At 53.6% G+C, this 15,418-nt stretch overlaps 1 protein-coding gene across 1 annotated transcript; it reads left to right on the top strand.

The window, feature by feature from the left end:
- The first annotated feature begins 264 nt into the window (after nucleotides 1-264).
- Nucleotides 265-10,895, top strand: ADAMTS4 (ADAM metallopeptidase with thrombospondin type 1 motif 4). Its single transcript, XM_082467029.1, has 9 exons — nucleotides 265-3,774; nucleotides 4,882-5,205; nucleotides 5,457-5,589; nucleotides 6,150-6,320; nucleotides 7,048-7,334; nucleotides 7,442-7,628; nucleotides 7,882-8,057; nucleotides 9,023-9,198; nucleotides 9,695-10,895. The coding sequence occupies exons 1-9, from the start codon at nucleotides 3,151-3,153 to the stop codon at nucleotides 10,119-10,121; spliced, it is 2,505 nt and encodes an 834-aa protein (XP_082323155.1). The 5' UTR covers nucleotides 265-3,150; the 3' UTR covers nucleotides 10,122-10,895.
- Nucleotides 10,896-15,418: the final 4,523 nt, after the last annotated feature.

The following is a 15,418-nucleotide window of genomic DNA, read 5'->3' on the forward strand; positions in this document are numbered from 1 at the left end:
TGGCTCGCGGGCTCTAGAGCTCAGGCTCAGTAGTTGTGGTGCATGGGCTTAGTTGCTCCGCGGCATGTGGGATCTTCCCAGACCAGGGCTCGAACCCATGTCCCCTGCACTGGCAGGCGGATTCTTAACCACTGTGCCACCAGGGAAGTCCTACCTCATATCTTTCTGACCTGGCCTCTGTACTGGCCAACGGCATAGAAATGCAGTACCAGCAGGAGTCTGATCCTAATCCTGTGTGGAAGAGACAAAGAGGAGTTCCAGGCTTGGAGCTAGTTCCTGTTCTCTCTGCCTCCAAGCCCAGCTCCAGCTGGGCCACCCGTTAACTTTGCACATCCCTCCCACTTGGGGCCTGGAAAGAGGCCTTCCCCAGATCTCCTTCAGACAGGGTGCCTGGGCCACAGCCCACCAGCAGGACAGCAGGGTGGGGCAGACAGACCAGGAGAGTGGCAGAGACAGGGAATTCTTAGCTACAAAGAAAGAGGGGAAAGCCAGACTTCTAGCCTGGGAGTTGACCTAATGGGAACTGTACCAAAGGGCGAGGCCATATCCCTGGCTGTGGGAACTGACTGGGACCTGGGTGGGCTCGGCAGCCCTCACAGAGCCAGACAGAGGCTGTGCGTCCCTGCCCCCCTCATTCCCCACAGTCTCCCTGGGGCTTCTCTCCCGGTATAGCTGAAACACAGTGAATGTGGTGATAGTGAGGGAGGACGATGTGGGGACTGCATTTATTTGCCCTAATCCAGCCTAGGAGAAGTCAGGATAGACTCCGGGCTGCTTGGCCCTAGGGGCAACTTGAGCTGGAACTAGGGTGAGGGATCCTGGGGGGCTGCCTAGGACACGGAATCTTTTGTGCCTTCTCCCTGCTGCCAGCACTCCCCACACACACTGCTGCTGTTACTCTAAGGCCTTTTGTCTCTCACTGCTTACTCGCCCCCTTTGTCCTCATCTCAGATGCGGGTGAAAAGGGGCAGTAAGAGTCCTCTGGTGATAGCTCCTCTTGCCCCTGCCCCCTCTGGTCTCCCATCCTTTGTCTGACTCCTGCAGCACCAACCCCCTCCACTTAGGACCAGGGTCAGGGCATGTGGTGGGTCCTGCAGTCAGAAGGGGGTGGGTGATACAGGAAGTGATGGTCACCAGGGCAGGTATTAGCAACCTGAGCAGGAAGGGAGTGGAAAAGGAAGTATTCTGGCGGATGGGATGTGGAGGACAGGAGGTGACTAGGCAGAGAGTGAATAGAGGAATGGGGGCAGGGGCAGGTGGTCTGCCTCTGGGAAAGGAAAGTGCTGACTGTACTCTCCTTCCTGGGGATATCCTGGGGAAAGGAGTGGCCATAGCATGGGGGGAGCAGAAATTGCCCCTACTTCTGAACCCTTTCCTTCCTTGTCTTGAGAATCCACCCCCAAGACTTCTTTGCTGAGTTCTCTCCAGTCCCAAACCAAGGGAATCATTTTGCTTCCTTTCCCTAACATTACCTCTTCCTCCCCAAGCACTCTCTCCATCCCAGGCACTGGGTTCCTGTTTCTCTCAGTTCCCTAATTTTCCTGTACACACAATGCTGCAACCACCCTCTCCCTGTCCCATGGGGAATGAGAAATAAAAGATTACTAGACATTCCAGGAACCACTGGGTTCTTAGGACAAGGTGGGGCCGAAAAGGGGAACCAGGTGGGGATTCCCTCTGATGGATTGGCATAGGGTACTTCTGGGTTCCTGAGAAAGCATGTCTTTCCTGTGCTGGGGGCTGGCTGACTTGAGGCTGGGGGAGGGTTTAGGGCAGTTGGGAGTGGGTAGGAGCAGGGCCAAGAGCCTGGGGGAAGCTACTGGGAGCCGGGCCAGGGAAATGGGGAGTCAGGAAGTGGGGAGGGGGAGCTCTGGGGGGAATGGAGGCTGGAGGCAGAATGGCTGTCTGGGCTTCTGAGGGGGCGGGGAATAGTAATTCAGGAAAGGGGATCCTGAGGGAGAGAAGAGACGTTAGGGAAGAGGAGGTGCCACCCTAGATCTTCCTTCTATAAAAGAAAGAGTCGTTAACCCCTCCTGCCTTGTCCTCTGCCGGCTTCATGTGCCCATTCTAAGCAGACTCATATCCTACCTTTGGACAGTACACTGCCTGATCACCGTCTCCTTGCCTGCCCCTTCTCCCTGCCTCCTGTACTCTCTCCAGCTGCTTGGTCCCATCCTGAGCAGTGTCAAGCCACCTCCTTTCTTTGTTCTGCCCTCTTGATGCTTCCTTACCTGTTCCCCACCCTCTTTCCCTGGCAGCTCACTCAGTTCCCTCGGCCCTGGAAACCAGCCTCTAGGGGCATCATGAGGGATCCCTGAGAAAAGGGAGGATGTGCCAGGTTAGACAGTGGGAGCTAGAATTCTCCTGGGACCATGGTCCTTTCTTCGCGTGTTTTCCAGGGCCTTTCTCTGACTTCCTACCCCTCCTGGGGCTCTGTCCCACCAAAAAGGGAAAGAGACAGCTGAGAGCCGACTGTGGGGTTTGGGAAAAGGCTATGTCATCAGCTGGCCCAGTGCCTATGATCCATCCGGCTGCTAGAGATTCCCCTCCCCTGGGCAAGTCCCATTTTTTTTTTAAAGGAAAACAAAAACTAGATTTTTGGGAAGCAATGAAACACCCATCTGAGTCCTACCACCAGAGCTCCTGGCTGAATGGCTTATAGCTCAGCCAATCGTAGTGACTCAGGATGCTTAAAAGAGCTGGCGCGGAGAAAGGCTGGGAAGAACTCACAGGGAGACCCACAGACACATAGACACGGGAGAGAGAGGAGGAGAAAGACAGAAACAAAGGCACGGCGGAAGGAGGCAGAGAGAGGACAGGCACAGAAGCGAAGCCAGACAGAGTCTGAGGGAGTGCAAAGGGAGAGGCCAGAGAAGCTGCAGAAGACACAGGCAGGGAGAAACAAAGATCCAGGAGAGGAGGGTGTGGGAGGAGAGTTTGGAGGAACCAGACCACTAGGCACCTCTCCTAAGCCTAAGGGCCAAGTTTTCTCCATCTCCTCTGAAGGTCCCCAGACCCTCTGAAAATTCTGCCTCTGACCCTGGCAGGGGTCCGAGCGCCCAGGCTGCAGAGAGGAGCTTTCCAAAGCCAGGGCGGGGAGGACTTGGTGCCCAGACGGCCTCAGTCCCTCCCAGCTTCAGCACCAGTGCCATGTCCCAGACGGACTCGCATCCCGGGAGGGGCTTGGCGGAGTGCTGCCTGTGGGGAATCCAACCCCGCCTGCTGCTCCCCACCGTGCCCGTCTCCGGGCCGCTTCTGCTGCTGCTGGCCTCCCTTCTGCCCTCAGCCTGGCCGGCCAGCCCCCTCCCCCGGGAGGAGGAGATCGTGTTTCCAGAGAAGCTCAACGACAGCGTCCTGCCTGGTTTGGGCACCCCTGCCAGGCTGTTGTACCGCTTGCCGGCCTTTGGGGAGATGCTGCTACTAGAGCTGGAGCAGGACCCCGGCGTGCGGGTGGAGGGGCTGACGGTGCAATACCTGGGCCGGGCGCCTGAGCTCCTGGGCGGGGCAGAGCCGGGCACCTACCTCACTGGCACCATCAACGGAGATCCGGAGTCGGTGGCATCTCTGCACTGGGATGGGGGAGCTCTGTTAGGGGTGCTGCAGTATCGAGGGACCGAACTCCACATCCAGCCCCTGGAAGGAGGCACCCCTAACTCTGCTGGTGGGCCTGGGGCTCACATCCTACGCCGGAAGAGTCCTGCCAGCGGCCAGGGCCCCATTTGCAACGTCCAGGCTCCTCCCGGGAACCCCAGTTCCAGCCCACGAAGAGCCAAGGTAGGCAGCCCTGGAGTCTGTGTCCTGCAGTGTCCTCCTGCCATGTCTGTCCTACTGACCCCTATTCACCTTCTCTCCACCCACTTCCACTTCTGGCCAGTCTGCTGCTTCCCTCCCTTCTGCCTGCCTTTTCTCTTTCCACTGGCCTCCTTTCCTGGGAAGACTCTGGCTTTTCCCTGCCCCAACCCTTCTCCTAGCCAGACCGCTGATCCCAAGGGGGTTCCCAGAGGTGGGTCAGAGACTCTATGCTGGGAATGACCGCTCTCCCTCCCCACCCCGACCCTGCCTGGCCATGGCATCCTACTGGCACCGTCCCCAACAATGAGGCCCTCCTGATAGCCCCTTGGCCTTGACTCTTTTCTGGGCCTCAAATTTGATTTTCACCACCAGCTAAAGGAGTGAGGTTTGAGGACCAAGAGATTGGCCTCTGGCTTCTGATGCTGTCTTCAAAATTGTTCTGGCAAACTGCAAACTAGGGCAGGAGTGGACTGGGGAGGAAAGGCATCCTGAACCCCCTTCTGGTCTGTCCCCTTCCCACATTGCGGACTGACTGCAAGGCTGCCCGAGGCTCCGTCCTTTCCTCCCTCCCACTCCCAGTCTCCCCCCTTCTTCCCTTCCTTCCTCCCTCCCTCTCTAGCTTTAATCCAGACCAGACGCTCCCTCCACACCCGCCACGCTGAGATCTGGCCCTGGCCCTAGCTGCTGACTGAATTGTTCCTCCAACCACACAGGGCAGACACGTTGCAGCCCAGCCCTCTAGCCCCAGTCCTGCAGCCCCAGACACACTCAGGCCTGGGGGACCCCAAAGTCCCTCCCAGAGGCAGTCCCAGCTGCTTTTCACCTCTTGGGCCCACATAGCCCTGGGACGTGGCATCCCCATCCCCTCCCCTTCTCAGAACCAGCAGATGATTTCTCAGCGTTACCACAAAAGCCCTGGGATTTGGAGTTGGGGGGGAGGCCCCACCAAGACCCATCAGGAATCCCGTGGGATGTATGTGGCCCAGCTGCCTCTGCTGAGTTCCAGACCCAGGAAGTAAGGGAGGGGGGAAGGGATCCATGGGTCTGGGAGGCTATTTCAAGATCCTCCTCCCCTTTTTTCCTCTCCAGCGCTTTGCTTCACTGAGTAGATTTGTGGAGACCCTGGTGGTGGCAGATGACAAGATGGCGGCGTTTCACGGTGGTGGGCTAAAGCGCTACCTGCTGACGGTCATGGCAGCAGCGGCCAAGGCCTTCAAGCACCCAAGCATCCGCAACCCTGTCAGCTTGGTGGTGACTCGGCTAGTGATTCTGGGGCCAGGTGAGGAAGGGCCCCAAGTAGGGCCCAGTGCCGCCCAGACCCTGCGCAGCTTCTGTGCCTGGCAGCGAGGACTCAACACCCCCGAGGACTCGGACCCTGACCACTTTGACACAGCCATTCTGTTTACGCGTCAGGTGAGGCCCCAATCAGCACCTCAGGCCATGCACTGCGCAACTCCAAGAAGCACCACTGCACAGACTGTGATGTAAATGGTGCCCCTGGAGTTGTTCCACCTGGTGCCTGGCCCCAGCCACACTGCCAGTGCTATCTGGGCCCTGACGGTGCTGGATACGCAGTGCCCAGTTCTCCACTAATCTGGATCTCAGCTCCATGGACGCTGGTGTCTTGGTTCCTCATGTGTTGTCTCTGATCTCCCTCTCCACAGGACCTGTGTGGGGTCTCTACTTGTGACACTCTAGGCATGGCTGATGTGGGCACTGTGTGTGACCCAGCTCGGAGCTGTGCTATCGTGGAGGATGATGGGCTCCAATCAGCCTTCACTGCTGCTCATGAACTGGGTAAGGTGGGGGTGGGGTCATGGGGCACCTGTGATGAGTGAGAGAGCCATCAGGGGTGAGGTGAGGGGACAGTGAGCTCACCGGGGTACAAATGCAGGTCACAAGGTGTTTCTTCCTTTTCCCCAGGCCTAGGTCCAGGGCCGTTACCCTTCTCTGCTCCGGATGTAGACAAACATTTAGATTTTTCTATTAAATGAGATAGTGTGTAGGAATCTACTGTGAACTGTGTGTGTGTGTTTGGAGGGGAGGTGGCACAGTACTGAGAGAGATCATTCACAAGAGTCAGTGATAGAGTGGATGGAATCAGGGTTGGGAATGTTGGCTATAAGGAAAAGTGGGTAGGGAGGGGTCCTGAGTGTATCATGGGGAGAGGGGAGACAGAGCAAGGGGGGCTACATATTGAGAAGCCCTTGGAGCACCAGAAAGAGACTGAGGGGCAAGTTGGGATGGGGAATGGATCTGACCATCCGTAGCTGCACCCAGGCTTATGATGGGCCTGCAACCCCCTGAGGGCACAGGGATGAGACCCTTGGACCCTAACAGGGCCTCTGCTCCCACAGGCCATGTCTTCAACATGCTCCATGACAACTCAAAGCCATGTGTTGGTCTGAATGGGCCTGGGAGTACCTCCCGCCATGTCATGGCTCCTGTGATGGCTCACGTGGATCCCGAGGAGCCCTGGTCCCCCTGCAGTGCCCGCTTCATCACTGACTTCCTGGACAATGGCTATGGTAAGCAGATGGCACTCCCCTTTCCCTGTGCAGGACCCAGTTCCTGCCCCCCACTGTACTTTCTCTTCTGCTGCATTTCACATGGGCCAAATTGACTCCTTCCAATGTGCCTCCTCTGCAGTGTGGGATGGGGTGAGAAATGCTGCTGCCTTTGTGTGGCTCCCACTTCCTCTCAGAATAAATAGCACAGCTACAAGAGGCAAGTTTTGGCTCAACAGAATTAGAACTGACCTTCTAAGGGCCACAACTATCCAACACTGGAAGGGGCTAGTTGTGAAAGGAGGTGACTGCCTTGTCACTTGAGGTGTGCATGCCTAGCAGTATGACTATGACTGGGCAGGGCTGTTGATGAGAAGCAGACTCAAGAATTCTGTAGCTGGTTAGAACAGGTAGGAAGATCTAGTGCTTTGAGTTCCTATCCTGATCCTATTCTTTAGATGTGTGTAGATGTGTGACTGTAAGTCACCTCACTTCTGTGTAGCTGATCTGTAAAATATGCATAATAACGGTAACTACCTCATAGGCTTTGGCCATGATTAAACACGATACTGTTGGTCAAGCATTTAGCCAATGTTCATCACATAATAAGCATTGAATAAATTTAGCTGCTATTTAAAGCTTCTTCCAGTCCTAGAATTTGGGTTTTAGGATCTATCAGGCCCTGGGGAGCCCAAGGCTGGCACCCCTTCAACCTACTGGTGACTTCAACCCCTGCCTCTTTTCCCAGGGCACTGTCTCTTAGACAAGCCAGAGGCTCCCCTGCATCTGCCTGTGACTTTCCCCGGCAAGGACTATGATGCTGACCGCCAGTGCCAGCTGACCTTTGGGCCTGACTCACGCCATTGTCCGCAGCTGCCACCGCCCTGTGCTGCCCTCTGGTGCTCTGGCCATCTCAATGGCCACTCCATGTGCCAGACCAAGCATTCACCCTGGGCTGATGGTACCCCCTGTGGGCCTGCACAGGCCTGTATGGGTGGCCGCTGCCTCCACGTGGACCAGCTCCAGGACTTCAATGTGAGATCCCAAGGGCAGGGGAGGGGCAGAGGGCCTGGGGGAGTAGGGGGTAGCCCTGAGCCCAAGAGAGTGTATTTATCCCACTCTTCCGTTCTGTCCTTCTGCAGATCCCACAGGCTGGTGGCTGGGGCCCCTGGGGATCATGGGGTGACTGCTCTCGGAGCTGTGGAGGTGGTGTCCAGTTCTCTTCCCGGGACTGCACACGGCCCATCCCCCGGAATGGTGGCAAGTACTGTGAGGGCCGCCATACCCGCTTTCGTTCCTGCAATACCCAGGACTGCCCAACTGGCTCAGGTGAGGAGTGGGAGGGATTGGAGCCTTGGGAGGGATTGGTAGGACAGAAAGGGCTGTCCCTTGAGTTCAGGGACCAAGAAGGTGTTGACTGTCCCTGCTGTTGAGGGGAGTGACTTTACCCTTCAGGAAAGTGACAGGTAGTCTGTGGGGGAGAGAGCTGCCATGCTGTCTGGAGGTCTGAGAGGCTAGGTGGAGGGGCTGGTGGGGCGGCGTGAGGAGAGAGGGGCTCTGACTGTCCATTTTAACCCTACAGCACTGACCTTCCGTGAAGAGCAGTGTGCTGCCTACAACCACCGCACTGACCTCTTCAAGAATTTCCCAGGACCCATGGACTGGGTTCCTCGCTACACAGGTGTGGCGCCCCGGGACCAGTGCAAACTCACCTGCCAGGCCCGGGCACTGGGTTACTACTATGTGCTGGAGCCACGGGTGAGGACCAGGATGCCCCAGGGCCCTGTCTAAGCTCACACACTGCCCAAGCCGCCCTCTACTTTCTGATGGCAGAGATCCCAAACAGCACTATTGCTGGCGTTCCCATAGCCATGCCCGGCCAGCCCAGGGGTCCACTCAGACTTCTCTGTCCGTGGGTATTTAGAAAACTAGCCCTGGACTCTGGATAAGTTGCCAATCAGGCAGCTCTAGCCTATCCCATTTCCCTTGGTTTCTTTCCCTCTCTCTCTCCCATCTTCCAGTGCTCCATTTTGTGAGAATGGAAGTGTGTGGACTTTTGGGCACTTCTCTGCCCCCTTCCCATGGGCTCCTCTGGCAAATTACAGTGGTGGCCTCATTGAGCTCATGGATGGCCAGTCCCTCACTGGACAGGCCTCCTGGAGACAGCGATGTCCCTGCACCCCCTCTCTGTGATAGGGCCCTGGGTTGAGGCTGAAGAAGGAAGAACAAGCCTAGCAGTTTTGCATCCTTCACCTCTGTTCTGGGGAGAATGCCTGCAGGTTGACTGCCCTCTAGTGTCCAGCTGCGACGGTACCACCAAGATTTAGGGCTTGGTGTTGCGACTCAGACCAGCAATTCCCCTGTTGGCTTCTCTGCTTGCCAGCTGTGTAACCTTTGGGCAAGCTCCTAATCTTTCTAAACCTCAGTGTTCCATCTCTACAAACCTCAAATAGTGGTTGTGAGATTTATATAGCACTTAGCACAGTGCCTAATTCATAGTGAGTGCTCTGAAAATGGTGGCTTTTATGATTATCATCCCTTACAGTGGCTGGGGTTCCCTCCACACTCCATCCACATTCTCTCCCTCACGCAACTTTTCTGGCATCCCCTCTCTCACCCAACTTTTCTGGCATCCCCTCCCTGATGGGATATGGGTCTTGTTCGATTTACCAGCCCGTTTTGACTAAGGAAGACCCTTTCATCACTCCCTCTCTTCTCCTCAGGTGGTAGATGGGACGCCCTGTTCCCCAGACAGCTCCTCAGTCTGTGTCCAGGGCCGCTGCATCCATGCCGGCTGTGACCGCGTCATTGGCTCCAAAAAGAAATTTGACAAGTGCATGGTGTGCGGTGGGAATGGTTCTAGCTGCAGCAAGCAGTCTGGCTCCTTCAGAAAATTCAGGTTCATTCCCTATTTATTTCCTCCTCCCACCTTCCGGGACACTGTTCTGGGCCCCTGGGGATACAGAGGTGAATTCAACACTGCTTCTCCTCTCAAAGAGCTGACGTACAGTCTAGTAGGGGAGACAGACGAGTACGCAGTTACAGCGCAGTGTCCCACCTGCTCAAAGGTGTCAGCCTGGGCTGCTGTGAGGGCACTTGTGGGCATCAGGGAAGGCTTCCCAGGAGGTGACCTCCCTTCTGGAGAAAGAATAGGAATTGGACAGGCACCAAGGAGGCGGGGCTTAGATGGGCACCTCAGTAAGGGGGCAGCAGGTGTAAAGGCCCGGAGAGAAGAGGAAGGAGGGCACATTTGCATGTAGCTCAGATCTAGGCTGGACAGCTCACGTAGGTCTGGGGAGACAACCTTCTACACACATACAATCATACAAACACAGCTCAGAAAGGCTGAGAGGATTCAGGAAGATGCTGAGTTCTCCTCTACTCCTTGCACACAGGTACGGATACAACAATGTGGTCACCATCCCCGCAGGGGCCACCCACATCCTGGTCCGGCAGCAGGGTACCCCTGGTGTCCGGAGCCTCTACCTGGCCCTGAAGCTTCCCGATGGCTCCTATGCCCTCAATGGTGAATACACGCTGATACCCTCCGCCACAGACGTGGTCCTGCCCGGGGCAGTCAGCTTGCGCTACAGCGGGGCCACTGCAGCCTCGGAGACACTGTCCGGCCACGGGCCCCTGGCTCAGCCCTTAACGCTGCAGGTCCTGGTGGCTGGCAACCCCGAGAACGTACGCCTCCGCTACAGCTTCTTCGTGCCCTGGCCAGCCCCTTCAACGCCACGCCCCCCTCCCCAGGACTGGCTGCACCGCAAGGCCCAGATTCTGGAGATCCTCCGGCGGCGCTCCTGGGCAGGCAGGAAATAACCTCACCGTCCCGGCTGCCCTTTCTGGGCACCGGGGCCTCGGACTTGGCTGGGAGAATGAGGGGGCTCGGCAGCTGTCTCGCACCGAGACACAGTGGGGGAGGGGCTGTGAGGTGAGCCCGCCCCTCCTCTCTGCCCTACCGAGCAGGCTGGCCCTGCCCGGGTTTCCTGCCCTGGATGGCTGGTGGATGGAAGGGGCTGGGAGATAGTCCCCTATCTAAACTGCCCCCTCTGCCCTGCTGGTCACAGGAGGGAGGGGGAAGGCAGGGTAGACCCCGGTTGTATTTATTTAGTATTTATTCACTTTTATTTAGCACCAGGGAAGGGGATGAGGGCCAGGGTCCTGGGGAAACTGACCCCCTGCCCTCATAGCCCTCACCCTGTCTAGGAAATCCAGGGTGGTGGTGATAGGCGTAAGTGATCTGTGTGTGTGTGTGAGAGAGAAGATGTGTGTGTGTGTGTGTGCGTGTGTGTATGAGGTTCCTCCTGCCCAGCTTTCCTCTCCCTGAATTTTATTTTCTGGGAAAGGAAGAGTCAAGGGTAGGCTAGGCCTTCAGGGAGTAAGGGATTATCATATTTTTAAATATAAATTGAATTCTGCTATTTATGTGCTCCTTTTGGAGTCAGACAGATGTGGGTTGCACCCTGGCTCCACATCTCTGAACACTAGTTTCCTCATTTGACAATAATAATACCTCCCTTGGAAATTTGTTATAAGGATTAATGTAAATAAAGAACTAGCATAATGCCTAGCACTTGGTAAGTGCTCAACAAATGTCAGCTGCTGTCAGTCATTATTATCACCACCTTACCGTCCTCGGCTCCACTGTCCATGGAGTCTGCAGTGCATTTGAAGGTGGCAAAGATCTGCATGAGTGGTGCCTGCCCTTGTCCCCAGGCCCAATCCCTTTGGTTGGCAGAGCCCTAGCCTGGATCCTGAAGGACTGTCAGAGAAAGGACAGTTCTGTCCCTGATCTCTGGAGGATCCCAACCACATGGAGGCGTAATAAACACTTGGCTACAAGCACAATTGACAAGAACACGAATGTGAACGATAACTAGAACGACTACCGTCAAAACAAACAAGCGCTTAGTAATGAGAGTGCTAGTTGAGGGGGTTGGGGGGAGCTGTTATAGGACGAGCACTGGAGCGGGAGCCCATGGGTCTGAATCTAAGTTGGGGTTCAGCGTCTTCCTAGCTGGTAGTGGTGGGTAAGTCACGGATGTTGAGCCTTAGGTTGCTCATGTGTGTAATGGGGCTAAAAAATACCTGTTCCCACAGGGTTGTTCTGAACAAATGTTACAATATTTTCAAAATAGTGAAGGCTGTACCCATGTGAGAACATAGTGAATGCTGCACCCATGTGAGAGGTTATCCTTATGACTACTGAGTGACTGGTACAGGGTCCCCAGAATCAACCAGTGTAAACCCAGCAGACTTCTTTGAAGATGTGATGTTAGAATGGAATTTAATAAGAGGAGTAGGGGATAGTCAGGAGGGCAAAAAAAAAGGCATGGAGAGGGAGCTGAGGTGAGGGGGAGCCAGGTGTTCAGTGGTGGCGGAAATCAGTTCTACTTTTCCTTCTGAGCAGGTGACTTTGCTTAAGGGAACAGGGTTGGGAAAGGGTGGCAGGTGGACCCTGCAAGAATTTATAGAGTCTTGCCTGGTAGTAGCAGGACTGCTAGGGATCGGAGAAGGGCTGAATGTGGAGGTGAGGGAGGAACTATAGGTAAAGAAGACCCTGAGGAGGGAGTGGAAGAGGGGGAAACGGGGGAACTAGGGGTGCTTCACTCTGCCGTAGTAGCTCTTAGCTGGGCCGCCCAGTACTGCTCGGGATATAGTGCTGGGACTAGGGGATTAAGGCAAGCCATGGAGAGTGTAGCAGTTGTGTGCATCTGCTCACTGGGGCTGGGCTTCGCTGCTCAAGTTCTGTACGAGGTAGCGCCTTACACAGTGCCCTGGACTTTGTACCACCGAGCATGGCACTTACTCCCTTGGCAGCACTGGGAACAGGGCAGCCCCCTACTCTGCTCGGCTTCTTTTCTTCCGTATGCATGGCCCCCACTGCTGTGCTTGGGCCCAGGCCCTTCCTCCTGTCCTCCTACCAACCAGGCTAGAGGAGGGAGAAACAGGAGAGTGGGACAAGGCCAGAGCGATCTTCAACTATTTAATCTGATTAGCAAAATTGGACCACCAATAACATGTTTATAGGCAGACCTTAATACTATGAGCTGATGGTACAATAAGCAGAGTTCTGTGCTAAGTAGATGTAAAGTACAAACGCAAACAATACACAAATAAAGATGCTCACTGCCGTCTGGGGGAAGGTTCTGTACTATACCTCCACAAAGAGAAACATTGGATGGTACAAGGAACTGTACGATAAGGGCAAATTGACCTGTACAGAGATTGATGCCTGGGCTTAATGGGCTATGAGGGTTAAGGAGGGGGAGTCTTGGGCTGGACCTTGAGGAACAGGTAATCATGATAGCCCTTCTTACGTTTCTTTAGTGCCGACGGTAATAAATCACTTCTATCCATTATTTTAAGAGAAAGCCCTTTACTCACTGAGTAGGCTTCTGACTGCCATGAAGCAGTTTTTCCTGGGAAGTTACTGAGTTTAGAGGCTACCTGTGTGATTGGGTGGGGGGGGGGTGGGGCGGGGAGGCATACAGTGAAAGAGAAGAGAAGAGAGAGCTGCTCCTCAAAGAGAATTGATGGGTATCCTGGCCCTAAATCCCTAGCAAGGCCTCACCCCTTCCTGGAATGTTCTCACCCATACCACCCTTCCCAGACCCAGGCTGTAGACTGCTTAATATCCTGATGTCAGGAGTGAACAAGTTCTTGCTATGGATGTGGGGAGGGCATACCTCCCTCAAAGAGCCAAGATGAGCTCTGACTCCTCAGTCGGCCCACTTATTGCCTTCATGGGCCTGAGCTGGGGTGTGGGTGTACAAGCAGGAGGAGAAACAGGAATAACAGGAAGGAAGAAGGCATGGAGACAGTTCAAGTATCTGGTCCTTAAGGGAAAAAGAATGGTGATGAGCTGGAGGAAGAAGACTAGGTGACTGCTGAGAGAGCCCCGTCCCTGCAGAAGTTCAAGGAGAGATGGACAACTATTTTATGGGATGGCAAGTGTGCCTGTGTGTTCAAGGTGGGGGAAGAGGTCGAAGCAATAACTGTGAGTTGGGCCAGTTTCTTTAAGTTCTTTCTGTCCCTGAGATTCTCGACTTCAGTGATTAGAGCGGAGGAAATCTGGGCATTTGTCCAACCCCTGTTTGTGTGGTGGGGGTGGGAGAGCCAGCATTCCTGAGGGGTGCCGTGGGAGCAACTACTCGGTTACATTTCTACTCCATCTCTGGCTCCACTTCTTTATAATCTCCATACGGTATTACCGTGTTTTGTTTTCTAAAATACCAGATTGATAGTAATTGACAAAACCAGCATCCCATTGGTCAGGACTTGTGGGGGAGGAAAGGGGAAGAAAGTAGAACTTAATGTGGTAACATTTTATTGGCTCAGAGGATGCTTCTGAACCAGTTGAACACCTTACCCATTGACTGTCGCTGGGGGCAAGCTAAAATCATTGGCAGCAAGAGTAACCAGCTGACAGCTGTGGGAAACCACCAGTTCTAAAAATGCTCAGAAAGAGGCAGATGAGGGGAGGCGGGGGACAACAATACTGAACAACTTCCTTAGATAGGACCTTATATGGGGACAGGCCCAGAGAACTTAAGTAGCTTTAGGAAGGAAAGGGAGGGCAGGAAGTATAGATTGAAGGCATCCCTCACAATCTTTGGGCAACCAATAACAGGCCCTACAAACCCAGTAATAAACAAATACACAAACAGTGACACACATTGACATACACATGTCCAACTCCATAGAGATACATTAGCACATTCTCTTGATAATGTAGATGCAAATAAGCATTGAGAAGCTGAAAATGTGAGAACTGGGGCCTGAAAATGGGTCAGAGAAAATATATTAATTGACCTAATTCCCCAGTGAGAATGAATTGTTCACCCCACTTATTTGTTCAATAAATAAGCCATTATGTTATAAACTAGAATCAAATCATTCTCTCACAGTGTCTGGAAAGGGCACAGATTTTTGGAGTCAGACTGAATCTAAGCTTTGCAAGAGCCAAGATGTAATGGCATGATCTTAAATTACTTGATCTCTGTGAGCCTCAGTTTCTTTATCTGTAAAATGGGTATATTACCACCTGCGTTATGGAGAGGTCGTCAGAACTTAAGAATATAATGATGTAAATGCTTGACCCTGTGTGTGGCTTCTAGTAAGTGTGAATACATGCTGATTCTCTTCCCCTCAAATCTCTTCCATTCCCTGTTCCCTTCCCACTCCTGCATTAGCATGAGAAAATAAGTATACCAAGGAACTTTCTAGGTCAGATCTAAAATGGGCTAGTTTGTAGAATTTGTGCCAAAAGTTCTAGGTTACTTTCAGGGGATAATAAAAAGGAAGACATGGTCTCTGTCCTCAGAGAGTTCATAGTCTGGTGGCTAAGACAGTCAGGTAAGACAAAGATTCCAGACCTGTGTGATAGGTGCCATGATAGAAGAGGGGCATAGAATATGGGGTCAAGGAAGTGTTCCTGGAGGAGGTGCCTGCCTCCCCTTCTAGAAGTAAGCTATAAGGGCTTTTGGAGAGTAGGGTAGTGGTGGAAGAAAAAAGAACTTCTGCTTGGTAGGTCAGCTCCCAGGCTCTGCTCTGTTATGCAAAATCAAAGTAAAGTGAACAGACTTGAAGCTGGTGGATAATTCTGTAAGCAACTGAGTCGAGTTGGAAGGCGTAGTTTTGGGGAGAAGCTACCATCTCGGTAGAAAATGTTAAGTGGAGGAGAGAGGATTTTAAAGACATTGAGCTGTGTATTAAAATGTGCTCCTGCTTCACTCTCCCCTCCCCCGTGCCTCTGATGTTTCCTTGAGAAACTAAGTAGAGATTTAAATTATGTTAAATTAGTTTTTTTATTACTAGACTGGGTTTCTTCTGTTATGTTGTGTGTCATGACCGGGCCTCTAGGGGCCCCAGGATTTATTCAGAATACAGAAAGATAGGATGTTGTGGTGGAAACCAGCATATAAGAATTTAAGGTTTCAGAAACTAGCAATTCTAGGGGATGACTAAGCCCAGGATGTGGCCAGGGTGAAAAGGAGTAGAGATGAAGGTTCTTGAAAACAGGGAAGCTTGCAAATGAATGTAGAGGAGTTATCAGAAGATGGTAGATAAGAGGGATAAGAAGGTGAAGGTCAGTTTTACAAGAGTAGGACACC

Source organism: Balaenoptera physalus (assembly GCF_965194825.1).
Source record: "Balaenoptera physalus genome assembly, chromosome: 1".
NCBI classification, from domain to species: domain Eukaryota; kingdom Metazoa; phylum Chordata; class Mammalia; order Artiodactyla; family Balaenopteridae; genus Balaenoptera; species Balaenoptera physalus.